At 49.9% G+C, this 27,644-nt stretch overlaps 1 protein-coding gene and 1 long non-coding RNA gene across 4 annotated transcripts; one reads left to right on the top strand and one right to left on the bottom strand.

Moving 5' to 3' along the window:
- Nucleotides 1–4,045: 4,045 nt before the first annotated feature.
- Nucleotides 4,046–5,387, bottom strand: LOC310887031. The gene is made up of 2 exons (XR_014575623.1): nt 4,960–5,387; nt 4,046–4,705 (listed from the first exon to the last, which is right to left on the bottom strand). It is a non-coding gene; the product is annotated as an uncharacterized lncRNA (long non-coding RNA).
- Nucleotides 5,388–5,620: 233 nt separating this feature from the next.
- Nucleotides 5,621–26,820, top strand: CTTNBP2NL (CTTNBP2 N-terminal like). Of its 3 annotated transcripts, none has more exons than XM_083812397.1 (5): nt 5,621–5,726; nt 9,331–9,438; nt 19,379–19,609; nt 21,771–21,878; nt 22,719–26,820. In XM_083812397.1, the coding sequence occupies exons 2-5, from the start codon at nt 9,340–9,342 to the stop codon at nt 24,198–24,200; spliced, it is 1,920 nt and encodes a 639-aa protein (XP_083668523.1). In that variant the 5' UTR covers nt 5,621–5,726; nt 9,331–9,339; the 3' UTR covers nt 24,201–26,820. The 3 variants fall into 3 exon arrangements, with proteins under 3 accessions (XP_083668523.1, XP_083668525.1, XP_083668524.1); XM_083812399.1 differs by having other exon boundaries at nt 5,664–5,698; XM_083812398.1 differs by lacking the exon at nt 5,621–5,726 and adding an exon at nt 7,467–9,126.
- Nucleotides 26,821–27,644: the final 824 nt, after the last annotated feature.

Genomic DNA, 27,644 nt, shown 5'->3' with positions numbered 1-27,644 from the left:
TCTGAGTCCCAAAAAGTGACATCAATTGGCTTGAATATTTCATTTAACATGTAACCAAATACATAAACACGAACTGTCACTATCTGGCTACCAGAACTAGAAAAATGAGGTTAAAGAGTCCCAAAGTCTTCTCCATACAAGGCAGGTTTATTGTGATTTAAAAATAACAAATTGATTTCTTTATGTGCTCAAGGTGCTTCATCCATAACACACTGTGAAGGCAGGTAGGTGGGACACAGGAGAAATATAGCCTATGAGTAATGATGAGAGTAGGTGCCAAGAAGAAATACACTGTTCAAAACTTGACTAGGTTGAAGAAAGGTTGTTTTTTATTCAAAGAAAAAATAGGATGCAAAGGAGAAGAGAGCGTGCTCACCCTCTGAAGTAACTGATGTCAGTAACCCAGGGCCCCAGACAGCGAGGCAGCACTGCAAGCAGAAAGAGAAACTTTTTGTTCCCCCCAGATTGCTCAGTAAAGGAACAAAAGACAGATTTGGATAACCTGTAATTACTGCATCTGCTCTGCAGATGTTTGCTTAAGTTAATAAAATAGAAAATAGAATCAAAAATAAGATGGAAAACGCTGGGTGAAAGTAAACAGCACTCCCTCAGCTTCGCATCATTCAGAAATAACAAAACGGGGTAAGAGAAAATACGCTAAGTGCCACGCTTCAAACTGCGTATCTTAAAAGTGCTTTTCATAGCGTTAGGCGTAGAAACTGCCTAACGAAGCATGACTGATTTGGGAACTGGCTATTTTTAGTGTCCCTTGGGGATTAGGTTATTTGTTGGTAGAGCAGCTGCCTCGCGGTGCCGACGCAGGAGGCTGCCTTGCATTCAGCCCGGCTCAGTGCTGGGCTCCCCCCTCCTGTAAGTCCATCCCAGCCTGTGTCTGAGGCCTCGCCACGAAGCCGGGGTCCCCCTCGCTGCTGCCGGGGAGGTGGCAGGAGCAGCGTGCTCACCTCTGGCGTAGAAATGTGGTTTGCCCACGTATCTGTGACTTCCTTCAAACGCAGCGCGCTCCCCAAGCACGAAGGACCCAGGCCCGTGACCACCACGGATGTGATCCTGCTCTCGCTGAAATCCCAGGGGACGTTACCGGAGCAGACGGACGTCTCCATTCAGCCGCCCGAGATGGAAGAAAACTGAATGTGCCCTCGTGGATTTGCTGCTCTGAAACCACGTGCCTTGCACCATCAGTGTGAAAAGTGGTACTGGAGAAATAGCTCAGAAATTGCTATGTCGGATGCAATCACGCTGTTATCTTTCCAAAGAAGGAAGTTTATTTCTGCGAGCAAAACAGATCTATTCAGCAAACTGTGTAGAGTTTAAGCTGTAATAATAGACTGGTGGAAAAACATGTAATTTGCCTTCATCTAATCAAGAAACCAGGACAGAGTTAAAGCAATATATTTTTTACCCGGTGGCAGCTGAAAAAATTGGAGCTTACTCTGTATTGTTTTGGCCTGAAAATAGGATGCAGAACCCTTCTGCAAGTGTTTTACCATTAGCAATTAGCTTATGCATCCAACTGTACTCTGTATGAGCTATGAGATCTGCATGCAAGCGAGAAGTCTTGCATCTCACGTACCGCATGCAATATCAGTCACGACTCTTCAGGGAGGGAGCTCTGCCTGAATTAGAAAAGAGGCAGAGAAGGGCAGAAATGCAGATAAGATATTAGCAAGGCTTGTGTCTGAAGAGGTCCTGGCTAGACCAGGACTGGTTTATCAAGGAGATGATGGGCAAGGGAAATACAACAGGAATTTGCAAGAAGCTTTTGTTTTTTGGAAGACTTTTTTCAGTGTTTGAATGGCTTCTGTGTAACAGAAAGCACGTGTGTGGATGCCACTGCTCTGGCCTTGGGCACCGGGGTTTCCTGGTCCCGTCTGACACCAAACCTGTGGGGCTAATGGGAGAGGGGACACGAGCAGGAGCCCAGCCCGAGCAGGAGGGGTCACATCCTCCTGACAACGGAATGTGAGATAAAGCCTTCTGACCACAAATTGAAGATATTCAGAAAACCACAACGCTGGCACGGTCACGCCTAACCCTGCTCATCCAAATACAAAGTATTTGCATTCAAACAGGAAGAAACTTTCTGGAATTTCGGATTGGCCATGGAGCTGATGCTTATGAACTTATTTTGCTATTTGGAATAAATTGGTTTAATATATGCCTTTTATAACAACAAAGCATGAACTGGAGGACCATTGCAGAATTCTCTCTCCCTGGTTCTGTCGCTGAGCAGAACAGCTGGACTCCTTTCGCTAGGACAGCCTGCTTTCAGACCATGGGTCACGGCACCTCTGGCAAGCTTATATCTAAGATAAGTCTGCTGTCACTGCTAGCTAATAACGTTTCACCTCTAGCCTCTATATGATGCAATTTCCACAAGCCAGTTCTGGATAAAGTGCGGTTTATTTATTTTTCTTGCACGGTCCCTTGCCAAAATGATTGATCCCCATCCTGGGGCTTTCCGTGTTTTTTCTGTACTTTCTCTAAGAATCACCACTGACAGATGACCCCAGGTTGCAGTTGCCTAGCACACGTCTGTGGTCGCAGGGACGGACTCACGTGGAAGGGCTCGGGAGTCGCTGCGAGCTTTGGAGGCGAGGACCCCTTCCCACGGCCGTGACGCTGCGCAAGCAATCGCGTGCTGCCTGCTGCCCCCGGGCTGCCCAGCCTGAGGGAGGACATTCAGCACCCGGCCAGTGCAGGGAGCAGCCTGTCCTTCCCTGCTCTCGTCCCAGCTTTCGTGCTTCTCCTCGCTCTGCTCTGCTCCCCCAGCTGCAGGAGCAAAGACATCGAGCAGGGTCCCAGAGCTGTGGCGAGCAATCGTCCGTCAGAGAAAGCAATTTCCCAATGCAGGCAGCACAGGGTAATTCAGCGAAAATGAGGCCGTGGGCTCTGCTGTTTGGTTTCCAAGCGTATTTCTGTTTGCAGCTTGTGTGTGCCCTGGCCAGGTAAGAGCAGTGCCTTGCAGAAGGAGCCCAGCGAGGGAAATGAGGTGGCAAACAAACGCCTGCTCCTTATCAAAGTGTTCAATCACTGTCGGAAAATTCATCTGCTGAAGTAGCGGCTGCTGGAGTGCTTTTCCTGGTCAATGGAGCTTCAGGAGAGCAAGGTGGCATTTCTCCGTGCTGCCGGTAATTGGTATTTCAGGAGCAGCAAGAAGAGGCCTCCCTGGGCCCCCACGGTCCAGCGAGGCCGGGAGCTGTGGGACAGTGCCAGGGTCCCCGCACTCAGCTCCGGCTCCACCACGGCCCCCGCACCCCCAGGAGTCCCCGGTGCCTTTCTGTTTGGTGCTCGGTGCTCAGGGCAGCACAGCCCTGCCAGCAGCGGCTCCTGGTTGCGGTGCCAGCACCAGCCTGGCACCCTTTGTGCCACGTCTGTCAGAGGCAGGGTGCAGGGGGGGCTGGGCTGGGCATCTTCTTGTTAAACACCAGTTCTGAGTCAAGGCGACAGTGGATTGTGCCCGGTGAGTCGCTTTCCTTGGAAATTCAAGTGCTGAGATAGAGATGTGCCCATCTCCTATGGGTCTACTACCACCCATACTGCCCGTGCTCTGCCTGACACAGGCCCTTGCTATTTCCCTTTGTGCAATCAAGGGATTGGACTTTCAACTAGCATTTGTCCTCTTCTAGGCTCTAAAGGACTCACAGCTTCCATCTTAACTCTGTGGACCTGACCAGAAAGCTTTTGGCTTTTTTTTTTCTTTTTCTGTTTATGCCCCTTTAAGTAGATGTCAATTTTTGGCTGCTGCTGCATGCAGCGGGTGAATAAATGTTCATGGAGAGAAAGAGCAATTGTTTGGAAGTCACCCAGCCTGGACAGTCCCCAAGCTCGCGCAGACTGGCACGGGGTCCGTGACGGTACCGTGCAAAGACTTCATCTGCTGGCTTCGTGTGAGACAGCACGTGCTGTGCAACGCCTCTGGTGTGGGAGTCATTACTGGAGGCACAATGTCCAGCTTGTTTGGCTGCGGTGTTCAATGAATGTGTGCATTCCTGAGGGGTCTTTAAATACAAAGAATACACTGTGATTTTGCATGTACAAAGACAAGTAAATTTTATTTCCTTTCAGTGCAAAGTATACTTCAGCAGGTACTTCCATTTGTCAGAAATATCAACACAATTTTTTATTTTTTGTTCATCGAAAGAATTACTAGATCAAAGTTGCAAGAAGGATGCATCGAAAGCAGTCATTTGGTAACAGCGAAGAAATCAGCTTCCCAAATGAGAAATCTCCCTCTTGTGTCATGAAAAAGACATTTCCACGTTACCTTTGGAAAAGTGATGGCTGTTAAACCTTACACAAGCCTTCCTGGAGTGCTGAGGAAGCCAATTCAGATGGGGCTGGAGAGCCAAGGAAAGAAAGAGGGTACACTTAACAATTCAGGCTGCAGATTGCCTGATTGGAAGAAGGGTTTTCCAAGCATTCTTCGAACTGTCGCTGTTCCTCAGCGGTGCTCTCTCCGGCCGCTTGGCATCCTCCACTTGAAGGCAGCCCTCAGAGAGGCGGGCAGGGGGTTGTGGCCGGGAGCCCCTGCCCCGCTGCCGCCCGTGAGGACAGCGGCGAGCAGGACCAGGTGTGAGGGCTCCCGGCTCCTGCTGCACGAGACCGACCCAACTCACTGCGCTGCCTGAAAAAACGGCCTTCAAAAGCAGGTACCGGGAATAGCTGCCTTGCTCCCAGGAGCGCTCTGAAAGAGGCAGAATTAAGTGAAATGTGTTCAAGCCGTTTGTTCAAAGCCGTTTTGTGAGAGCTCTTCTTTCCCTGCAGCAGCTTCCAGGGCGCGTGCCGGTAGGGCCCGGCAACCGGGCCCCAGCTCCACGGCTGCTGGCCCCACTGGTGTCCGGCCCCACAACCGGCCGCAGCCCACCCAGGACCGCCTGTGCCAGCCGCGGGGGGGGTCGTGTCCGGCCTCCCCTGGGCACGGCTCTGCCGCTTCCTTACCGCGCGGGGCTCAGCGCCCGCCGGATGGGGCTCACCGGGACCCCCGGTGCCCCGGCCCCGTTCCAGGCGCCCCCCCCACCCCGGTCCGTCCGTCGGTGTAGGCCGGGGGCCGTGCGGCCGGGGGCCGTGCTGAGGGCTTGTCCCGTCCGTGCCGGGGCGCACCGGGCCGGGCACGCGGCCGGCATCGCCCCCTGCCGCGGCGTCGGGCGCCGGGTTTGGAAACCTCCGCTGTCAGCAACCTCCGGCACCGGCAGCTCAGGCCGCTCCGGGCCCCCAGCGGCGGCGGGGGAGCCGAGGGGGGCTCGGGGCTGCCCCAGCAGCGGGCACGGCACCGACCGGACCGGCCTCGCGCACCGAGACCCCCGGGCGGGGCCTCCACCGGGGGAGGGGGCGGGGCCTCTTCGGGGGCGGGGCCTCGGTGGGCTCCGGTCCCGCCCACCTGGGCCGTGGCCCCGCCCCGCCCTGCCCGCGCCGGAAGTGACGCGCCAATCACGGCCGCCCGCTCTCCCCGCCGCCGCCGCCGCGAACAAAAGGGATTTTCAGCCCGCGCCCCGCCCCCCGCGCCCCGCCCCCGCCTCCTGATTGGCCGCCGCCTCCGCCACCGCCCGGACCACGCCTTCGCCCCGCCTTCCCCGCGGCCGATTGGACAGCGGGCGGGCCCGGCGGGGCCTCTGATTGGCGGCCGTGCCGTCCGTCAGCGGGAGGGGCGGGGCGGCTGCATGGGGAGCGGAGCGGCGCGGTAGGGGCGGCGGCGGGGCCGGGGCCAGGTCGGTGTCGGGGGAGGGGGGGTTGGGAGCTGGGGAGGGGGCGGGGGGCTCGCTCCGGGGGGCTCGGCCCGGCGCTGCGGGGCGGTCGCGGCAGGTGCGCGGGGCCCGGCGGGGGGCGGCACCGGGGGGCGGCGGGACCGGGACCGGGACCGCCGGGGGGGCCTCGCCGCGGGGGCCTCGCCGCGGCGCCGTTACGGGGCCGCCCCGGGTAGGCCCGGCCGTGAGGACCCGGCCCGCGGGGGCGCTGCTGGAGCGGCCCCGCCGTGCCCGTGCACCGGGGCGGGGCAGCGGCCGGAGGCTCCGTGAGCGCAGCCCGGCGGGGAGCTCCCGGCCCCGGTCTCGGGGCGGCTCCCCGGTGCCTCAGCACGGGGCCGCGCGGTTCCGCCGGGCCGGGCCGGGCCGGGCTCCTGCCTTGTGCCGGTGCTGGCAGGCGGCTCCCCGCAGCTCCCGGGGCGTGGGCAGGGGGCTCCCGGCCGGGCCGAGGGGGCCTCTGGGCCGGCGGCGAGCGCTGCTCGGTGTTTGTGCTCCGGCCGGTGCCGTATCTGTGCCCGGGGCTGTGTTTATCCCGTCAGGGTAAACAGCGAGGCCTTGCGGTTTGCGGTCAGCCCGTGGGGGCGGCTCGCGGGCCGGGCCGGGCCGTGAGGGGCTGTGGGCGCCGGGGGTGCTCCTGGGTCTCGTCCCGGCGTGGTAAAAGTGCGGGGAAAACCGCGTCCCCTGGGCAGGGCTCCGAGCGGGGCGCTCGGCACCGCACTGACCCGCACGGGTCGGCTGGGGCAGGGCTGGGCCGGGTGGGCTTTCATTTAAAAAGCGGGACCAGAGAAGGAGCAGGGGCGCGTAACCGGGAGGAGGACCGGGAAGGGCGGCTCAGGAGACCGCGGGGCTGGACGGGCAGGGAGGGACCGGGTGTAGGTGCAGCAGGGCGTGCACAGATCCGTGCTGGTTGGTGCGCCGGACCACGGAGGTGTCCGGTTCCTACCAGATAACAACCCCAAATTCACACAACTTTTCCTCTTGCGTTTTCCATCTGCCTGCCGTTGCGTGCCCCTATAAAGCAGCACTCGTAGTTGCTGCGGGGTCGCCCTAACAGGTGTCTGAGATGTGCTGAGAAGTTCCCTGTACGTCGGGCAGGGCACGGCTGTGATTCGGTGGGGTTTTAGGGCAGCGGCTTTGCTCGCAGCGCCTGCTCCCAGCCCGGCCCCGAGCACCCAGGGGCCTGGTGGCACGCGGGGACGCCGAGGCTGCGCCCTCGAGGGCTGCCTGGTGCATTGTACGTGGCTCCTGGGCATGCTGGCTCCTCGTCTCCTTTTCTGTCAGCGTTCGTGCAAGTGTGGTTCAGGACAGGGCTCGTTTGTGTCATGAAGCTGATTGAAGACGCAGAGCCTCGTTAGGAACAGCAGGGCTGCTTTCTGCGGCACGGTGAGGTACGAGGCACACGGGGCACTGAGGCTGTGGGGCAGGAACGGTTCCTGCCCACCCTTACAGCTTGGAAGTCCCAAGCCGCCCTCGCTTTAGGAGCGTGTCTTTTGGTGGCTGATGGAGAGATACAGCTGCAAGTGTCCGTGTCAGCTCTTCTTCGGAGCAAAGCGCAGGCTCTCTCCTGTTGGAAGCCCACGTAAAAATTTGCTGTCCTGTGCCGTGTAACGCAGTCAGATGGCATGTTCCAAGATCTCAAAGAAGAAAACTTCTCCTTTTTAGTTCTGGTTTATCGCACCACAGGACTAACACAGCTTGAGGATCTGACAGAATTGTTGCTTCTTCCTGGCAGTGCTGATTCAGTCCTGGTGTCCGCCAGTCTGCCCGACCAAGGGCCGAGGCGGTGTCGCAGTTACACCACGCATCTCCCGGGGGCCTTCGCGCCAGCCCAGCAGGCAGGTTAATGTGTTAACATTAATTTGCTTCTTCTCTTGTACTCCCTTGTGTAAGACGAGTTGTTTGTAAAGCACGCAGCCTTCGTGCCCCAGGAGCCGGCCGGGTGCACGGGGTGACGTCCTGCACGGCTGCTGGGGTCTCAGGGGGGTGGCTGGGAGCCAGCGCTGCCGGGCCACTAAAACGTGCCTTGGGTCGGTGTCGGGAGGTCTCTGAAGTACACTGTCACCAGCTCCTGATCAGGCTTCTTTGAAGTCCTTGTAGGTACGTGTGGGTTTACCAAGCGCCCGGCTGTGTGCTTTCCTCTTGAGCACAGGTGGGTGGGTCTGTAACAGCACACAGGCAGCGCCCGCAGGCGCCTGCTGTTGTCCACTCCGCTTGGTTTCAGAACACCCGCAGCACCTCAGCCCTGATGGCACTCAGTGAAGTCTCACCGGGCTGCCCTATCCAGAAAAGTCAGTCAGAAACACTGCTGTTTTACAGAACTTCGTGTAAAATGCTGCCTGAAGCAAGAACGTGACAGCGCGATGAGAAACTCCTCTAATTAGCAGAAGGGGCACAAAGTAGATTTGTAATTTCTCTTGCTGTGTGAAGGCTACTTATTGCTCTCTGCAAGCAGAACTTTCTGTTCCCAGCAATTGGAAAACTGCTTTGGCGTGAGCAAGACAGAACTTGCATTTGTGCATAATTCTCCAGAGGCACAGTTATGCAAATCCGTTGTGAAGTAGCAGCGACTTCCGAAAAATTGGAGTTTGGTTGAGTGTTTTAGCTGGGTAGGCTTCTCCAGTAAAGGCGAAGCTCACCCTGTGTCACTTGCCGTTGGATTTGGGATTTCTGAGCAGCTGCTTCATCCGGTAGCATTTTCTGATTGATTTGAAGGGTGGCAAAAGATGGATGTGACTTGGGCTCAGGAAATGCGTACTTGGTTGTTGTATGAAGCAGGAGGTATATTTCCATCAGAGACAAGGGTTTAGTACTTGATTGCCGTTGTTTGTTAATAAAATAATGTAACGCAGAGGCTTATAACGAGGCACTGTTAAGTGTATTGGCGGGGGGAGAAGCAGCTTACTGTACGGGGAGTTCGGGCGATGGATCTTCGTTCTTGTGTGAGCAGTAAAATTATATTTAATAAATGATGGCGATATTGAAACGGTTTGGAAGAGTAGTAATTAAGTGTGTATTCTTTGTGGCATTGATTTTTTTCTTTTGTAAAGTGGTTTGGGCCTGTTCCACCATTAATGCATAATGGCCCTCCTAAGGAACGCGCCGTAGCACTGAAACGTGAACTTTGCCATGAAATTTGTTAGGTGGCCTGGCTTGGACTGCCTGCAGCCCTGCTCTTCAGTGGCAGCGTGATGTTTGCAGCTGTACGATCCGGGTGTGTTACCTGCTGTAGTATGGCTCTTAAATATCCGTGCTTTGCCCCTCTCCTGTTGACCGGCTACTTCTCGGCGAATGTCGTGCTCTCGTCTTAGCCCTCACGTTCTGCCTGCGCCATCTGGGTGTGCATCTGTTCGTGACCCTTGGGGAAAAGGTGAAAAATGACTCTTCTGCAACTGGTCTGGGAAGCTAAAGAGAAAATGTTTGCATTATGTATTCTCCCCTTCCCCCCCACTCCACGGCAATCTGCAGTCTGAAGAACTGAAAGCTGAAGTTAAATAGAGATTGTGTGTCATAACTTAGAGTATTGATTTTAATATACAGAGAAATGCCTAATAAACTATCTTCCATTTTTCAGGTTTTCAGGATGAATCTGGAAAAACTCAGCAAACCAGAACTACTGACGCTGTTTAGCATTCTTGAGGGAGAATTAGAAGCGAGAGATCTCGTCATAGAAGCCTTAAAGGTATGTTGTAAGTACCGTGATAGGAGACAAAAACAACAACGGTACTGTTAAGGGTTCTGCAAAGTGCCTGCATGAAGAGGTGAAATTCGGAAGCAATGATTTATTACTGGTACAGGACCCTGTGTCAATATCGGTAGTATTCAGTAATAAATGCTGTATATCATTCCACGTCTTCAAATTCGTTGTTGTAAGCTTCCTGCAAGAAGCATTTCAAAGTTTAAATGCAGCGTTATGCATGTGCTTCCATCCTTTCTGATAAGGAACTGAGTACTTGAGAAATGAAGAAGGTCTGCTAGACTTCCTTTGTTGGTTTTGTTCTTATTAAATAAGGAAGGCTTCTTAAAGCAGAACATCTTCTCGCCCGGAGGGATCACAGATTAGTCCTTCAGCGAGAATAACGTCACAGGAATAAGGAAGAAGCAGCCACGGCTTTGTATTAAACTAAGCCACTATAAGCTGCTGCTGCTGAGAGAAGCAGACTTGTGTGCCCGGCTGCTTATTCCTTCCCTTTGCTGGCGCAAGCTGTAATGTAACCTTCCAGAGGAGCTGATACCAGCTGAAACTGACCCATCAAAAAAGTTTGTTTCAGCCCCGTCGGCGCGAGCACCGGCGCTGGGGCAGGTGGGACCCCCGCAGGGGCAGCTCCCGCGGCAGGAGCCCCCTTCCAGGCGGTGCCAGCGCTGCGTCCGCTTCCCTCGGTTGGGTGGCGTGGGCTGCGGTGCAGTCTGTTGGGGATGAGCCTGGAAAGTATCTCAGAGTGTGTAGTCTGCGTGTAACGCTGCTGCTTTTTGAAGGATGCCTCAGTAAGTTGGCACTCAGCTTCAGTAAGATCGAAACCTATGCGGAATATCCCTTTGGCCTGGTTCTTCTTGTTTGTTTTCCTATTCGTGGGTTGAAAACCTGATGTCTCTTTGGCTGTATCTCGATGGCCAGAAGCTGTAGTGCCTAGGAGTAGATCTGGTCCCCCTGTGTGGCGAGGAGCTTGTCTTCCATCCTTCATGCCCCCCCTGCCACGATTAGCCCCTGGCAGGCTGCGGCCGTGCTGGGGAGCGGCGATCAAATGGCACTCCTCACCTGCTGTAACTTAGGTGTGGGGTGTTTTCTGAACCCTTCTCCGTGATTTCTGCAGATTTCCGGGGTGTGTAGGGGGAGAGTTGAGTGCTGAAGAAGCTAATTTTCATCTGTGATTTGGGCGTACCAATCGGAGGTTGCATCTCTGTGCTCTGGCAGCTGTAATTACGGAGCGCGGCGATGAGCTCGGCTCCTCCCTGTCGCTCCTGCAGGGCGTGCATTAACGTGGGCATGTTTGGTGGACCTTCCGAAAGGGATGGCTATTCCTGTCTTGTCAGGTTGCGTGCGATGAGATGAAAGTGTTCTTGTAAGAATTAGTAAGGTATTTTGCAGATTTGATCCATTAGTAGTCATATATATATATACATGTATAGATAGCTCAGTAATACTTAGAGTTGAGTACATACAAATCCTTTTCTAAGCTGGACTAGTGGCTAGTTTCTAAGCCTTTTTTTTTTTTTGTATAGTTCATACAAATAATAGTTAATCTTTCTGGTTTGCTTGTTAAAATTACGACATTCAAAATCCAGATGGAGGGTAAGAATTGTCATGCGTCTGTTTGAACAAGATGCAGTCCCTGGACCAGTATATGTGTTTTTTGTAAAACTGCTGATTGTTTTCACATAGTAAATTTTATGCTGACTGTTTCAGTTCTTGCAGAGCAGTTTTCCAATTGGTACTGCTTGTGATTTGTTGTGGCCTCAATATGAGAAGGCTCTTGGCTTCCCTTTGCTCCTCTAATCCTGTAATACTTTGCTTTTGCTATCATAGTGTTATAGTGACCTTACATTTTTATTAGATGTATCTTGGCAATTTGCTGCTATTCTTTAGGTATGGTAAGAGCAAAATACAGGCTTTGGTAACTTGTATTTTACTGTACTGTGTATTGCCCAGGACACTTAGAGGATGCTAGTGCAAGTCTTTTAGAGGATGCTAGTGCAAGTCTTTCAGCGGAGCACGCACTGGGTGTATTTCCTGGTGCATTAAGGAGGCTGCGTGGTACTAATCACGGCGTTCCACTTCTGGCCTTTTGAACTGTTCTTAAAGTAGTCCTGTTTAGTGAACTTTGTTACTGTCTGATCTCTGAAGATAACAAGGTCCCATAAAGAGAATCTATTCTTACAGTTTGTTTTTATGCCCCCTGGTTCTGGTAGCAGATGTTTACAGAGCTGTTACACGATTTCTGATAAAAATGGCTTTGCTCTCGTCTGGTTTGCCTTAAACTTCCTGATGGTTTTCCCAAGTAGGAAGAATATCCAGAAGACCTAAATCTGTAAGTAAGAAGGTATTTTGACAGGAGAAAGAGAGACGCTGTCAAGTACAAGTGTAGATGATCTGTTTTCTGTTGGAGGAATGCTATTACCCTCCCGGAGCGAGGGACTGGGTAGAGGCTTGGCTCCTCTCCTAGGGTCAGCTTTCTAACTGTGTCACCAGAACGTGCTCCCGGACAAGCATGGCTTTAATACCACGACGTGAGATGCATGTAATGGGGCACGGAGGGACTGATGGAAAGGAATGTAGCTCCGTTCCATAGGCTTTTTATGAGCACCTTCCAATAGTGCAATGCAATTATCTTTTCTGTTGAAATTTAACCTGCAATTCCCTCCTGCACGAGGAGATCCGTACGGTTAAAACACCCTTTTGACATCGATTGTCAGGTACTGGTAGCTCAGAAGAAATTAAATGAAACTGTAACCTGTGCTTGATAATTGCAAAGTATAAAATACCAAGCTAATCAAAAGTTAGTGCTTTTTTTTATTATTATTTTTTTCCCCCTTCTCATCCTGAGAACGCCAGGAAAGCCGAAGGTAGCAGGAAAGGGCAGTGAGAGCCTCAAGCCGGAGCTGGCTCTGGCCACGTGCAGCCTCCCAGCACAGCACGGGGGCTCCTGGGGGCGTGGGGCTGGCGGCCGGGCGCCGCGTCCAGCAGTGCCAGCGCGCAGCAGGCTGCCTGCAGGTAGGAGATGGCGTTGCCCATTCGGTGCCTGGGGCAAAGGGAAACAGCAGGAGCCACGTAGCTTTTGGTGGCGGCCGGACAGAGCCTCGGCAGCCTCCTGGCCTCGCAGCGTGCGCGTGTCCAGCACCCAGTTAGAGAAAGCCTGGCCGCGCTGCGCTTGTCCTTTGTTTGCTGATAGTAGCTGTGGTAACAGCTTCACAGGGCTTTGCCGGCTGGAATAGTTTTGTGTGTGGCTGTAATTAAAGGAAAACCCACCTCGCTAATCTGTTTACTCCTCTTCTGATAAACGTAAGAATGCTGCCGTGAAGAAAAGGCCCTCTAAGGCTGAACCAAAGAGCGAAGCCCAGAGCCTTTAGTTTGAGCCGAGCCCTGACGTGCGCCGTGAGGAGCGGGGACATCGGGGGCTGGTGGAAGCGTTCCCTGGGTTTGTGCGTGGAGAAGTCATCCGGCCGTAGCCTCGCAGCTGCCTCTGTTTTGCGTGGTTGTTGAGTAGTGACTTCGGTGCCTGCCTTCAGTCAGCCTTCTTTGGAGGCGTGATAGCTTTACGTGAAGCGCGTACGTACGTGGGAGGAGGCGGCGTGGAACCTGAGCACAGCGTGGTCTCAAACAATGGCAGCGTTTGTCTCCTGCAGTTACGTTACACACGGAGACGGCAATGGTTAAAGATCAGATTGTCTACCTAGTTCAAACTTAAATGCTCCTGACCCCTCCGGATTTCTGAAGCAGATCCTATGTTACGTTGTAGGGAAGGACAAGCACTTGCATGGAAAAAGATTGCCTTAACTTGTAAGCCTGTAATTTGACTGTAGTGCAGTCTGCAATAATTGATATTCCTGCGTGCTTAAAGGAAAGCATTTAACATCTGGCATTTAGCAGAGAGAATCTGTGCATGCAGATTGCAACTCCTAAAATAGTTTTCTTCTCCCTCGTGGTATCGGGCCGCTTGCTGGCTGGCACCAGCCCCGCTTCGCAGCGTCAGAGCGGAGCTGCGGGGCCTGCCCGTGCAGAGGCTGCCTGCTCTGCCCCTTCGCTGCCCACCCTTCCCTTCGGCTGCCCCCGCTCCTCTGCCCTCTGTCCCTGCTCGCCCTGCCGGGGGTCTCTGCACGGCACCCGGGGGCAGCGTCCCTCCGCAGCTCCTGAGCCTCATCCGTCAGCTGCTCGGGTTCAGATTATAAAGAGCCGTTGTTAGGTCACCTCTAATTAATGCCTCTCCCTTACTGTGACTTGCCCTTGCTGTCTTCTCTGTTCTTCTGCAGCTTTCTTTTTTCCTTCTGCATTGTTTTAATTGAGTGCTGCTGGGCCTTTGTGACAGGGAGAACCGTCTGCGTGCCTTCGCTGTGTACCTGCTCTGACTTCCGATGGCCGTTCGGATCGGGTGTTGCTGCAATCCAAGCTCTAGCACAAAGGACTAAGAGAGCAAACTTACTGTACTCAGAATATTGTTTTCCAGTGCTCCGATTTGCTTCCTCTATTTTAAAACCCCATTGAAAAAAAAAAAAAGCTGTTTTGCCCGAAAGTAGCTTCCTGTCCACTGCATAAATCTCAATGTTCTCCTCGGAGCAGGCCTTAAATCTCATTTCTTATTGTGTTCCTTTTCCTGTAGTTATAATCATGTTTAAATCATCCAAAAAAACAGATGCTGTCAGAGTTGCATAATACGAAGGGCTGGATTCTCAGTCCTTACTGCCATGTAGAAAGGATTACACGCATGAAATATAGGTTAGCTTTCTAAAACAGCACAACACGATCGAAAACAATTCAATATTTAAACAAGCCTGTGTTGGTGTGTTAGAGCACCGGGTTCCCTCCCCCCTGCCCGTTAAGTGAGAGTTCGCTGTATGTTAGCAATGAAGTTCTGTTCGCTTCTGGAAAACAGGAAGCAGCTTTCTGGCGTGTTCTTTAATGTTAAGGGCTTAAGCGAATTTGGAGCAGAAACTGTCTTTTGTGCTAATGAACCGTCTATTTTGTGGGAGCTGGCCTTCGTTACTTTGCTTCTGAATTCAGTAATTCATTCTATAAAGCGCTATTAATGCGCTCCAAATTACGTGTCCATTTGTCAGTGGGTTTAGAAGCTAAGTTTACAGCACAATTTCAAAACACCAACATCTACCTCTTGATTAAGTAGGCAAAAAAAGTTCGGTAATAAAGAACCTGACTAGGGATGCTAGCGTTTCCCAGGTGGGACAAAACGGGCTTTTTGCACAAAGCAGCGTAGATCCAGCAGGGTTCCCATGCGCCTGCTCCTTCCAGAAGGCAGGCTTCCTTGCGGCTCTTCTTGCAAGTTTGGGGAAAACTTTGTTTTTCTGCCTTGGGGCAGCCCTGCTCGGCGGTATCTTTTGGACAACCACTTTCCTGCTCCGTCCCAGCGCCCAGGTAGGTCCTGCCGGAGGGACGCTCTGCGTTTCGGGCTCCCAGCTTGGAGCCGAGTGCGCCGTGGGTCCCGCGGCGATGGTGCACGGTGCTCAGCCATCGCTGGGGACCCGTGGGCGCTGTGCCGCTGCGGCGGCTCATGCCATCTGCACTTCCAAGCAAAGGTTCCCAGAGAAGGAAGCTGTGATTTTGTGCTGCTGAATGTTTATTGCAAACGTTTCTTACGTTTTTCGAAGCTGATAGGCCGTGTTAGGCGGGCAAATGTCGTTAGGTGTCGTTCAGCTGGTTTGTTGGCGTGGTGTACTGATGGCAGTCGGGAGGCGCGCGCTGTTCAGCACCACGGCCCCTGCTGGGCATCGCTCCGGGGCTGGAGCTGGAGCTGACGTGGGGCCGGGGTCCTGCGCCGAGGTTTTTGTGCAGAGCAAGGGGACCCAACACAATTCCCTTCTCGCTGGCGGCCGTGACTTCAGCGTGTCTTCATTCCCAATATCTGGCTCGGGGGAAAGGAGCTAATGAGGAAGTCAAAGGCAGTAAGAAGCTATTTAAAGATTATACCGCTCTGCAGCATAAAGGAGGAACTTCTGTGCGTATTATTACTGGAGAACTGCATACGCAGTAGCTACGGTTAATTAACACCGTGTTTGTGTTGTGCCCAGGGTTAAATCCCGAACCCTAAAATTACAGGGAAGAGCAATATTCCACCTTCTGTCCAGAAAAACACTTAAAGCAAGTGCTGGGAGTTCCCCGTTTGAAGTTCCAGTAAAACAAGTTGTAAAGCTTATTGAAGGCAGAGAGAAAATGCTGTCTCATAAACAAGGTTTCAATAAAAGGAAATCTTTAAAAAAAAAAAAAAAAAAGTATATTATGGGAAACATCCAGCCCAACGCAGCTTAGAAATCCCAAGAGGAAACAGTAGCTTTTCCCTAACAAAGTGAAGTTCTGCTGTGCTGGGCTGCACAGGAAGCATCTCTTCACTGTTGTCAGATATTGCTTCTGCTCCAAAAGTCAGAAGGAGCCCTTTCCAAAACGGACTGGCCGTGGTCAGCGACCCTAGCAGGAGCTAAAAGCCAGCCAGCGTAGGGTGGGACCCCCCCAGTGCCTGCTTCTTCTGATCATCGGGACTTTTGTTTGGAGGAGTAATTCACTTGCGTAGCTGCTGCCTGTGGTTTTGTTTCTTTGGGGTTTTGTTTGTTTGTTTCTTTGTTTTAAGAGCTGCCCAAACTTAAATGTTAACTTTTTTCCACTTGGCGGAGGGCAATATAATCATCCACAAAACTGCCAAATAGTTCATTTAGTTGCTTTCAGAGTTTGAATTTTTTTGGTAAGAAATTACGTTTACATGTCTGAGATGGTGGAGAAGAAGGTACTGAATTAGAGGAACTTCTAACTATAGAAAATCGCGTCGTCTTTCGAAGAGCAGCTCATCTTGCGGGATGTATACATGTCGTCTCTGGTCTTCCAGATCCGATTTTCTGCTGCTGGGTTAGCAATGCTTTTTGTAATGTTCTTTGTTTATTACTGAGGCTCAATCTCGTGTCGATTTATACGTTACAATAGGTTGATACTGGGATCTGAGATCTAGGTTGATTTTTTTTCCGTGCTGGGCTCATTAATAGAATCTTTCTCTTGCATCATCAAGTTGCTTCTGTTCTGGAAGTTAAAAAAAAAAAAAAAAGTGTTTATGCCTGAATTCCAGTTCAGACAGGACAAAATCAAAACTGCTGGAGCTGTTTCCATGTAATCCCCTAATCCCCAGCATGACTGGGGGAGGTCGAGCTGAAGAGGCGCCCGGGTGAGCGGCATCAGGCAGGGAGAAGCCCCACGCGCGTGTGCCCATCCTGAGCTGGTGCACCAGGAGCGGTGGTGGTGGCCCCGCGGCCACCTCGGAGCCGTGCCGCCCGGCGGCCCCGCGGCACAGAGGTGGCACACGCAGGCTGCAGGTCGGCGTCTGCGTTTCTACTGCGTGGCAGCCCGAATGCCCGAGCGGCGGATTTCGTTCTGTAAACTCATTGTAGCCTGTGTAGGATGGGCTGTTTAAGACTTTTCATAGTCTAGACAGCTTTAATTAAATGTTTATGCTGTGCTGGCTACTAAAGAAGAATAGCTGGACTTCACGAAGCTATTAATGTTATGATAGGCTCATCTGTTTGTCATGCTAGCTCAGGAAAACACTTAATTGCTCAGAGCAGCAAGGAAGAACTTCTCGTTCTTTCCCAGGCAGGAAACAAACCTCCCCGGCTCAGCTCAGCCGAGCTCAGAGCTGCCTGGGAGCGAGGGAGAACCGTGACTTTTGTCAGCGCTCACAGAAAACCAGAGGTTATACGTACTGGGTATGAACTTATTTGGTGATAAATCCCAGTTCTTTGGGCTTTTATTAGAAAGCAGCAGCCCGGCAGGGAGCTACCCGAATGTCCTCCCCCTCGCGGTCTCTCCGATGTTTTCCTGCGGCCGTGCAGTGCCCACCACCAGGTGGGTTTGGCCCTGGGGAAGAGCAGCTCGTCTCAGAGCAGTTTGGCAGCTGGATGAATGTCCAGTTTTGTATTCGAAGCCTTTTTAATGCCTGAGTCACTTAGAAGTGCCCTACGCGCTTGCAGCGAGGTCGGGTTGAGTCACTTTTATAAATACTTTGGAAGAACTGAAGTTCCCCGCCCTGCCACAAAAAAAGTCTGTAGTTTTTCCTGTGATTCATTAAACCATGGGTGGCTTATTATCCGAGGCTGCCCTCCCATTTCCAGGGCTGATCCTTTCCTTCCTCTTTTTATTTAAATCCATAGAACAATATCTTCAGCTCTGGCCAAACGCATGTAGCACCAAGCTGTGCCCACCTTTCCTGAGAAGGCAGCAGGGCTGTCTGGCAGAGCGAAGTGTTCCTCTGTATTTGTGTGCTGCAGGGGTTAAAATGCAACGCCAGGTCAGTATCGGCGGACAGCTCTCTCTAACCAGGTTGGGTTGTGGAGGAGATATGGAAAGAAAGGTGCTTTTTGTGCCTTTGGTCAACGTAACCTATACGTTTCCCCCTTTGAGGGCAGTGCTTGACTTTGACGTGTTTTTTCCACGCTAATCCCATGGTTCTGTCTTGGAATATAGACAGGACCAAAAAGTCTCCGTCAGCTATTTGAGTAAAGATTTATTATTATTTTTTTAGCATCTGTGTGTTCACAAAGGTTTGTTTTGGTTTTTAGGACTTCCCAGTAGTCATTCGGTAGGATAAGGCCGTAGCATCCTAACCAACAGATTTCCAGCTGGAAGGGATGGCTCTAAATGTAGGAAACGTAAAGCTTAGGAAGTGTGAGTTTCTTGAATTCTTACATGTCACCAAAAGAAACCTAAACGTTCCTATCTTGCATCTTGAGCCACTAAGCTTTGTTTAGTCTGGAGGAGATTAGTAAGGATTTTATTAACAATTTACAGCTTTCTAGGTTATTGTGAGAGTAAAACTCTTTAATTGCTCAACATGAAATTCTTTGATGGTGACATAATGAAAAAAAACAACACACAACTGCTCTCCCACCGCCACATCAGTAAATGATTAAATCTCTCGGTGAGCAGGACCTGATATTTACCTTTTGCAGGGGTGGAATGGAAGCGATGGAGGCAGGTAGCTGTGGTATGAGGACGTTAGGGTGAGTGTGCTCTGAAGAGGCTGTGTTTTTAAGCAAGACTTCCTTTCCTTCTCTTCCTAGTTTGCGTGAGGCCACTTGGCTGAAAGGCTTTTTCAGCCGGGGGACCAGTGAGAAATGAACGGTGCACGTGCTCCACATAGCTGCCACGCGCACACCCTCGGCTGTCACAGGCAGACACGCTCAGACATCTGCTCGCGTTCCAGTTGTGGAGATACGGGCGCTTCTCGCGCGCCGCTTCAGGATCACCGTCCCCGGAGAGCAGGAGGGCTGGAGGAGCGGTGGCGAAGCGGCGGGGCCAGCCGAACTGGACTCGCTCGCACACTTCTGTTCCTTCTCGATTTTATTGTCTGTGTCAGTGGGGGACCGTCAACCTACGTCCGTTTTAAATATATTAACGAGGGGGTTTTTCAGCTTGGAGCCTAGCTGAAACTTTAAATGTTAACAGCTTAAAAATCCTTTCTGATGATGGAGTGTTGTCCTCACTGTGCATTTACCTTTGGGTAGTCTTACTTGATCAGTCTGCCGTCAGAGGAATAGTTTGGGCACCCGCTATGAGAAAGCTGTGGTGTTTGTCCCCTTGGTGCTGCCCGCATGAGAACGGAGGGTGCAGGTGGGCGCTGGGGATCACGTAGGTGGCAGGAGCTGCACTGCTCCTCAGGTCGATCGCTGGGCCAGCTTCTGTCATCTGAATTGCTCTCTTGTCCTCGTCTGCTAACCACGTGCCTTTAACGTGACACACTTGTGGTTTTTCCTCTCTAAATACACTTATAGCAGGTAGTGGGTTATGTATCAGGCTGTGTCATGATTTCTGTAAGTGGAAAATTGGGGAAGGGATTATTAATGATGAACAATTTTCTTTTTTTTAGCTAGTTTTGTATTTTAAGTATGCTGAAATGCAAATTTGTTTTATTTTATCACAGGCCCAGCATAGAGACACCTTCATTGAAGAGCGCTATGGAAAATACAACATCAGTGACCCACTGATGGCTTTGCAAAGAGATTTTGAGACCCTGAAAGAGGGGAATCATGGTGAAAAGCAACCAGTATGCTCCAATCCCTTATCTATTTTGAAAGTGGTGATGAAACATTGCAAGAATATGCAGGAAAGAATGTTATCCCAACTAGCCGCTGCAGAAAGCAGACACAGAAAGGTAAGTTTTTCCTCAAATAAGGTATTCAGAATTTACTAGTTACATTTTGAAAATACGTTGACTTAGACAAAAACTCTTGAATGCCTTGAGTTTTGGTAACTGAAAGAACTTTTCAGCTTTATTTAAACTTCTTGTCACTCACTATGATGCAACTGTTAGGCTCGTTAGTTTGAGATTTGAAAGGCATACAAGATGTCTTTATTAGGGGACACAGGAAAGGAAGTAGTTTATCCACAACTGGGAGGTATGGTACTTACTAAAATGTAAGAAAGAATTTCTGGAAGGTTGAATTCTCAGCAAACACATCACTGTTTACCACTGTTATCTCAGAAAGAGCTAGTACCAGGTACTTATGGGAGTGCACCCCTGGAAGCTGGGCTTTTCTAACAAAATAGGGCTTGACCAAAACTAATTTTGGCCACTTTAATGGATTATCTCTTATTCTTCATATGGAGCTTGAACATACAGTGACACCAGTGAAGTGCCTGGGCCACATGTCAGACTTTACTTCCTCAGAGGTTTGCTCACCTGGCATACGTACCTCCGTTTGCTAGGGGAGCATAAAGCCGCACACAAGTCTGAAAGCAAGAGTCCACTGACCTCAGCGTCTCGGGCTTGCTACAACAGCTTCTCTTTATGTAACTACTTAGCTTTTAAAAAACAAACAAAAAATCCGCATGTTTACATGGAGTTCTTTTTGTCCTGCAGTAAATTTGACAAGCCAAAATGACTAAAATACTTGTCCCTCCTGTATAGTCAGGGCACGGAATAGTTGTCCAAGAGTGTATCACTGGAACCCGCGACTGGGAGGAGCCCTCCTGAGTCTCTAACCACCTGCGCTGCAGCACCATGTCTTAACCTCTTCACATACTTCTGCTCCATCTAGAAAGTAGCTGGGATTTTTGCTTTTACTTGCTTTTACTTGCATCAGTGGCAGACTGGTATCTAGAGGCTAGCTTTTATAATGTCAAATTTAAGTATATTTTTGGCTACTGCCTGTGCCTGAGCCAGTACCATCTTGGGTGTGGTTTTTTGTTTTTTCCAGATGTCACTCTTGCTTTGATTAAAACTTACACAATCAAATACAAAGATACCAAATACAAGTAGTCACATTTTATTTCTAATCAAAAGGTTCAAAGTTGAACCCTCTGTTCCATTGCTCATCAGTGCATGGTTTGAAGTTTATTTTCATGTGATCTGTTGATGGGGACAAGAGCAAGGCCGTCCTTTCAGGCTGTGAAGAGTGTGAAGCATTTCTGTCGCTCTTGTAAAGAGGTTTCCTTCTAAAGAGGTTTCTGTCGCTCTTGTAAAGAGGTTCCCTGGGTACCTAAAAATATTTAAGCATTGTTTGGAAGCTTAAATTGCAGGAAGACTGAGAAGCTACTAAATCCCTGGTGAGTGTGTTTTAGGAAAGCCCTAGAGTTCTGGAGGTGAGATGCAAGCTCCCCCCAAGAGACTCTGCCTTATTTGGCTTTTTTTTGTTGAGTTAATAGAATTTCAATTATTCATGTAATTCAGCATGAAAACTGAAGGAGCTCCTTAACTGGGTCCTTATGGCAAGCAGTTTCATTTCAAGAGCTCATCTTGTTCTTAAGTGGAAGAACAAATTAATGCTCTTTAAAATAAACTTTGCACTGCAGTCCTCAAATCTCCTGTAAGAAACTGAAGGAGAAGTCTGTGTGTGAATTACTGCTGGAACTGTAGCGAGGATCATCGCTGCGACTGTAACGCCCTGTGTCGCCTGGGCGCGTCCTCCCTGGGGTAGTGCGTCTGCTCTGCTGGCTCTGGTGTTAAAGGTCCTGCCAGGAAATTCTGATGAGGGCACCCTACTGCCAGTGGCAGCTGATGGGAACTTCTCGAGGCTGTTTGCAGCTGGGAGGAAGAGCGCGCAATTTGGCTACTGGGTAATAAAACGATTTGTGAAGGGTGCGATTCTCTAACTTCTTTCACAAACTGGCTCAACTATACCAAATAATAACACAGTGTAACTTGTCCAAAAGCTGCTTTTATGTGATTTCCGAGTTGAATTTGGATGTCAGGCTGCAGTGGTAGCACTCCCGTGTCACTTGGCTTTGGGCGGTGTGCGGAGGCGCCGCTCTCCCTGCGCTGTGCGGCTCGCGGGTGCGGCTGGGTGCTGGAGTGACCCGAGTCTGTTTGGCAGGTGATCCTGGACCTTGAGGAAGAGAGGCAGCGTCACGCCCAGGACACGGCGGAGGGGGATGATGTGACCTACATGCTGGAGAAGGAGCGGGAGCGGCTCACCCAGCAGGTACGCTGCGCCTCAGTAGCTGCTGATTACCCAGCCCACGGAAACCCGGGGCCCCGGGTGCTCAGGCAGGGTGCTGAGCTGAGTACTGGTGTTAGATCACACCTTCACATCTAAAGAATATCAGGGGCCTCGCTCCTCCATAAGGCTCTCCTGTTTTTTCTTCCATTTTGATGTGAAAAACAACCTCATTTCTCTGATGTTTTTTTTTTTGAAGATGAATGGTGGTAAAAGCCATTAATAGACAAATGCTTTGAAATCTTTCTTCAGCCTGAAATCTGAGAAGTTCTCAAGAGCAGGGCTGCGCTTACAAATGATAACGCTTCCTAGCACTCAAAAATCAGAATAAGTCATCATGAAAGGTCTCCCGGTGTGATTGCTCAGGGATTATAATAAATATTTAAGCTGCTGTTTTCTCTTACTCAATTGCTGCAGACTTTAATAAACATATGTAATGTATCAGCATTTCAAAGCCCAATGCCTTTAAAAGGCAAACCAACAAAGTAGTAAATGAGGTGGAAGGAAATTTTTGCTCAGATCACCTGTTCAATCAGTGCGTGGCAGAACGTGTATGTCCTACAAAGTGCCAAATGAATATCATACGTGATGTAACTACTCACAAGTAATAATTCGTAATAGATGTGAACTGAGTTGCTTGTCACACAGGACTGTCTTGCAGACACCTGGGGCAAGAACCTCTTTCTTTCTCTTAGGCATTGCCATCTTTTACTGGGGAATGTCTCCAACGTGTATAGTAACCCCATTAGCTTTTGGGTTGCTGCACGTCATTTACTTTCAGGAGGTTTTGTGGTTCCTTTACAGCTTTTCTTTGTTGTCTTCTAGTTGGAGTTTGAAAAATCCCAAGTGAAGAAGTTTGAAAAAGAACAGAAGAAGCTCTCAAGCCAGTTGGAGGAAGAAAGGGCTCGCCACAAGCAACTGTCTTCCGTGCTTGTGGTAGAGTGCAAGAAAGCCACTGCCAAAGCAGCAGAAGAGGGTCAGAAGACAGCAGAATTGAGCTTGAAATTGGAAAAAGAGAAGAGTAAGGTGAGTAAACTGGAGGAGGAGCTGGCATCCAAGAGGAAGCGGGGTTTACAGATGGAAGCACAAGTAGAAAAGCAGCTCTCGGAGTTTGACATTGAAAGAGAACAGCTGAAAGCCAAGCTGAACAGAGAAGAAAACCGTACAAAAGCACTGAAAGAAGAGGTAGAATGTTTGAAGAAAGCCCTGAAGGAGCTGGAGGCTGCTTGCCAGGAGCACAGTCCTACTGAGCCTTTGCAGCCAAGCTCCTCAGTGATGTCCAGAGGAGTTGCTACCGACAGTCCCGCAGTGAAGTCTGTGTCTTGCCAGACGGAGTGTCCACAAGCAGACCGAGCAAATCCTGCCAGCACCAGCAAAGCTGTGCATACCATGTTTCCCAGCCCTACTACACCTACTCATTCCTATGCAAAATCCAATGGTCATTGCAATACAGACATGCAAACGGGTAGCGAGCTGCTGCAAACAAATGCAGCAGAGAGCCAGGCTCAAAAGGAGAAATCTGCTGGTACAACACTAGAAAACGCAGTTGAAAATGGAAGTTCTCCTGTAAGAACAGAGTCACCAGTGCATCTGATGTCTCAGCTCCCTTCTAGTGGGGTCTCCCTGTCTCCCAGCAGCACAGCTGCCTCCTCTCTAACACCTTCGCCCTGCTCCTCACCGGTTCTGACTAAACGCTTAGTGGGAGCTTCAGCAAGCAGCCCTGGTTATCAGTCATCCTACCAGGTGGGGATCAATCAACGTTTCCACGCAGCTCGGCACAAATTTCAGTCTCAAGCTGAACAGGACCATCAGTCAAGTGGTTTGCAGAGCCCACCGTCAAGGGATTTGTCTCCTACTCTAGCAGATAACTCTGCTGCCAAGCAGTTAGCACGCAATACAGTCACTCAGGTTCTTTCCAGATTCACCAGCCAGCAGGGAGCGATTAAACCTGTCTCCCCTAATAGCTCACCTTTTGGCACAGACTATCGAAATCTGGCAAATGCCGTGAGCCCCAAAAATGAATCTGGTCATTCTCCGAGCCCTGGAAAGGTTTCCAGTCCGCTAAGCCCATTGTCTCCTGGGATTAAGTCACCAACCATTCCTAGAGCAGAAAGAGGGAACCCTCCACCCATTCCTCCAAAGAAACCTGGCCTCGCTCAGTCGCCTGCTGCTCCTGCTCCGCTAACCAAAACCTCTTCTCAGGCGTCCTCTCTGGGTGCCCCCATGGACGTGGCAAGTAGCTGCTCTAACAATACTGTAGTGGCAAATGGCAAAGACATGGAGATACTCCTGCCAACTAGCAGCTAGTCTCCAGAAAATGTGAATGTGACATTCCATGGCTTAGCGTCCTAGAGCTAAGGCACTGGTTTTCCACTCCATGTTATTTATTTCCATAGTAGCAGAATCTGTCTGTATAAAGCATTTAGTATATTTTTCTTTTTTAATAGGTAGGAAAATATTTTTGTTTATGAAGAAACCTTAACTACAGCTATACAGTAGCCTCAAAATGTCTCATGGCAACGGTCAAATCAAATCAAGAACAGGAACCATAATCATGAACTGGGACCTATCTATCAAACTAAAATGGGACTGAAATGCTACTTTTAAATTATGCAGAAATAACTTTTGCAGACTTTTTACTCCAGATGAACATTTTATATAAAGTGCCTGAACTAAGCCTGCAATATGAATGTGATTCTCTGAAAAGGGTGAAGAGGGGGACCATCTAGCTGCAGAAAGAAATTCTTCTCTGAGTCATGAATGTTAAAAACACTGTTTTTCTTTTTAATTCTTTCCGTTTGCTAAAGTAAGTTAGCAAATGTGCTACCAATTCTGTAAAGTGACCACCAGACTGATGCAGCCAGCCACACTTTGTCCTTTAGATCTTGGCTCCTAGGTATTTTAGGAAGCATACACAAGTTTCTTGGTGTGAAATTTAGCAGTAATCTGGATTGTCCAGATTACTCTGCTTTCAATATTCATTGTTCCAGCAGTTTTTTTTGTTTGTTTCCTATAGCACATCCGGTAGAGATGCCTGGGTGCTTTAAATGGCTAAACTCTAGTTTCTGGTGTGTCACCTTTTAATTTTCAAGTTCCTCAAGCATTCTACTGTTGTGTGTAGAACTTCTGAGAAAAGGATCTTGCTACTACTTGACAAAGATCTTGCTATTACTTGAAAAACAAAACACTAGTCCATATGATACAGTTTCCTTTGCAACAGTAAAACAGGATCTTCTACTATACACAAAAGCAATAATTTTATTCATCACTTGCATCAGTGGTGTCCAGCTGACATGGATTTTACACGCTAGTTTTGGGATCTTGTTGGCTTTCAGTGGCTGCTACAAATAGAGAACCAAATCATTACTGTCATAGGTAATTGACTACGTGTATGTGTTTAGGTAGTTTCACACGTACCTATTAAATATACAACACGTTATGAAAATCTCTATTCTTGAGCTTCTTCCTAATATTAAGAAAACAAGGGAATTCTTTGAGATTGGAAAAAAAAAACAGAGCAAGGAATTGCCTAAGTTTGAGGCAAATCCTATGTAGGAAAAGTTATTTGGGCCCAAAAGGGGAGCGGCAATGGATTCTAGCGCAGAAATGTTTGGTACGAGAAGTGTAGTCCTCACTGCCATGTTCTGCCTATGCTGCCCATCACTCCACAGCACGGCAGGGTTGGTTTTCTGAGTCATCGTGGTAAGAAGTGCAAGACAAACGTACCACAGATCAGTGGTAGAGGCTGAGAGCGTAACCCTGAGTTAATTATTTCAGGTGTTGTATCTGAACTGATCCTAAACTTAGAAACGTTCAGCGTTTCCCTCTCAGCAGTGTCAAGTTGCACACTATAGTTTCCCACTGCCAGCGATGCTTTCTCCTTCATCGTTTTTGAATATTTAATCAAACAGAGCACATCCCACTTCCCTGTAGGAAAGATCCCTGTGGCTGCGGGGCAGATGCACTGCTGGACGTGGCCTGGAAGCTCCTTCACCTGGCAGCTCCTTCAAGCCCTGAGTCTTGCTCTGTAGGACATCGCAGCGCTTGTGCTGCTTTGGAGTGGCTGTTGTCTGAAGCGCCCCTGCTGTTCTTTCCCGTGCAGGCAGATATTTAGGCTAGAACAAGAGGTTTTTACAAACCTTTTAGTAGCCTTTTAAATTGTGGTGTTACGTGCCATGGTTCCTAACCCATTGGAAGGGGCTACATGCTAACAATAGGAAGATGGGCAGCCTGGAAATAAGTGGGCAGTGGCTTTTAGGGAAGCACATTTATTACTTTTGTAAGTATTCATAGCAGATTTTTTCTCTTGATGAGAGTAATTCTGAAAACTGATGGGCAGATGAATTTAGGCCCACGTATCACTGCCGATTCAAAAGTGAGGCTTTTGTATACACTGCTTTAACATGTTTCTTTGCTTTTACATTAATCTAAATTGTATTATCCCCTTTCCTTATCAATAGCTCTATAGAGAGAGATGCTATGATGAAGTTTATTAGGAAATGCACTGAGTACTGGTTCTTCTAAAATATAATATGGGAAGGGGGTATGCAAAAGAATGTATTTTTGCTAGTAGCCTATCTTCTGAGAGAAACTAAGCACAAGATATTAAAATGGATCCAACTAATTCAGTAAGACATTTAGAGGTAGTATTTAACTGTTGATGTAGATTCTGTGTGAAAGCAACTAAATATTTCTTCTATAATTCACATCTGTTACAAGCAGAAATTGTTGCAGAGTTTGTCACTGGCTAATGGAGTATAATGAAGTGCAAAATGTACACACTAGTATTAATTCATTAACACTTGTAAATTTGTAAAGCCAAATGTACCGAGCTGAACTCTTTAATCATTTTTATAGCTGACGGCATTAAACGTGTTAAACATTCATATTATCAATAAAGGATTTTATTTTTAAGATGTGCAAATTGCTTAAGGAAATGTTTGGAGTTTTGACTTGGGGCTGTGTGTGGCTCAGGGCTGCCTCACACAAACCTGCCACGAGCTGGGCTGGTGCAAGGATGAGGAAGCCAAAGCTTTAATTTACGCTCTGAAATTTCAGAAAGACTTCTTCTATATAACAGATAAGGAGCAAGTGTTGCTGACCATCTTCTGGGCTGTATTGTTTCTGTCTCTCTCCTGGCCCGCAGCACAACGCTGGATGTCTCTGTGTGCTCTGTCCCCACAGAGCAGCACCGCAGGGGCTGCCCCGTGCCGCCCAGCCCTGCCATCAGGGAGAGCCCACGGCTCATCGGCTCCTTAACATTACGCCTCAAGAGCGACCTGGTTTTCTTATCTTTGCATCGGTTTGGCTGAACAGGTTTTGCAGCAAGCTGGAAGAAGTTCTTTGTTCATCTCTTTAGGCTTGATGAAATTTCTGAGGAGTGCCCCGAGAGCGCTGGCGCGGGCCGTGGCCTAGCCGCACGCAGCAGCCGCTGAACAAGCTCTGCTTCCTTCCCCAGCCCTTCCTTCCTCCAACGCCGCGGCCGGGAGCCCTGCCCAGGCAGGAATTTGGGGTGGTACCCGGGCGTCTCGGCCACAGCCCTGCCTGCTTTTTATAGCAGCAGAGGTGAAGAGGGGTGTGTGTGAAGCTGTTGCCCGAGTCTGACCGCCTACAACCCCTTCTATAAACAATAACGTGTGCCCTACTTTTCCCCTGCCCCCTGGCAGGCCGCGCAGCCCTCAGTGAGCATTTGGGTGGTTCTCTGAGCTGCGGGTGAGGCTGGAGCCTGCTCACAGCGCTGCTGCCAGTGAG

Source organism: Anser anser, assembly GCF_964211835.1.
Source record: "Anser anser genome assembly, chromosome: 27".
Lineage (NCBI taxonomy): Eukaryota > Metazoa > Chordata > Aves > Anseriformes > Anatidae > Anser > Anser anser.
Note: the sequence above shows the minus strand (reverse complement) of the source record. Positions and strands in the feature narration are given on the sequence as shown.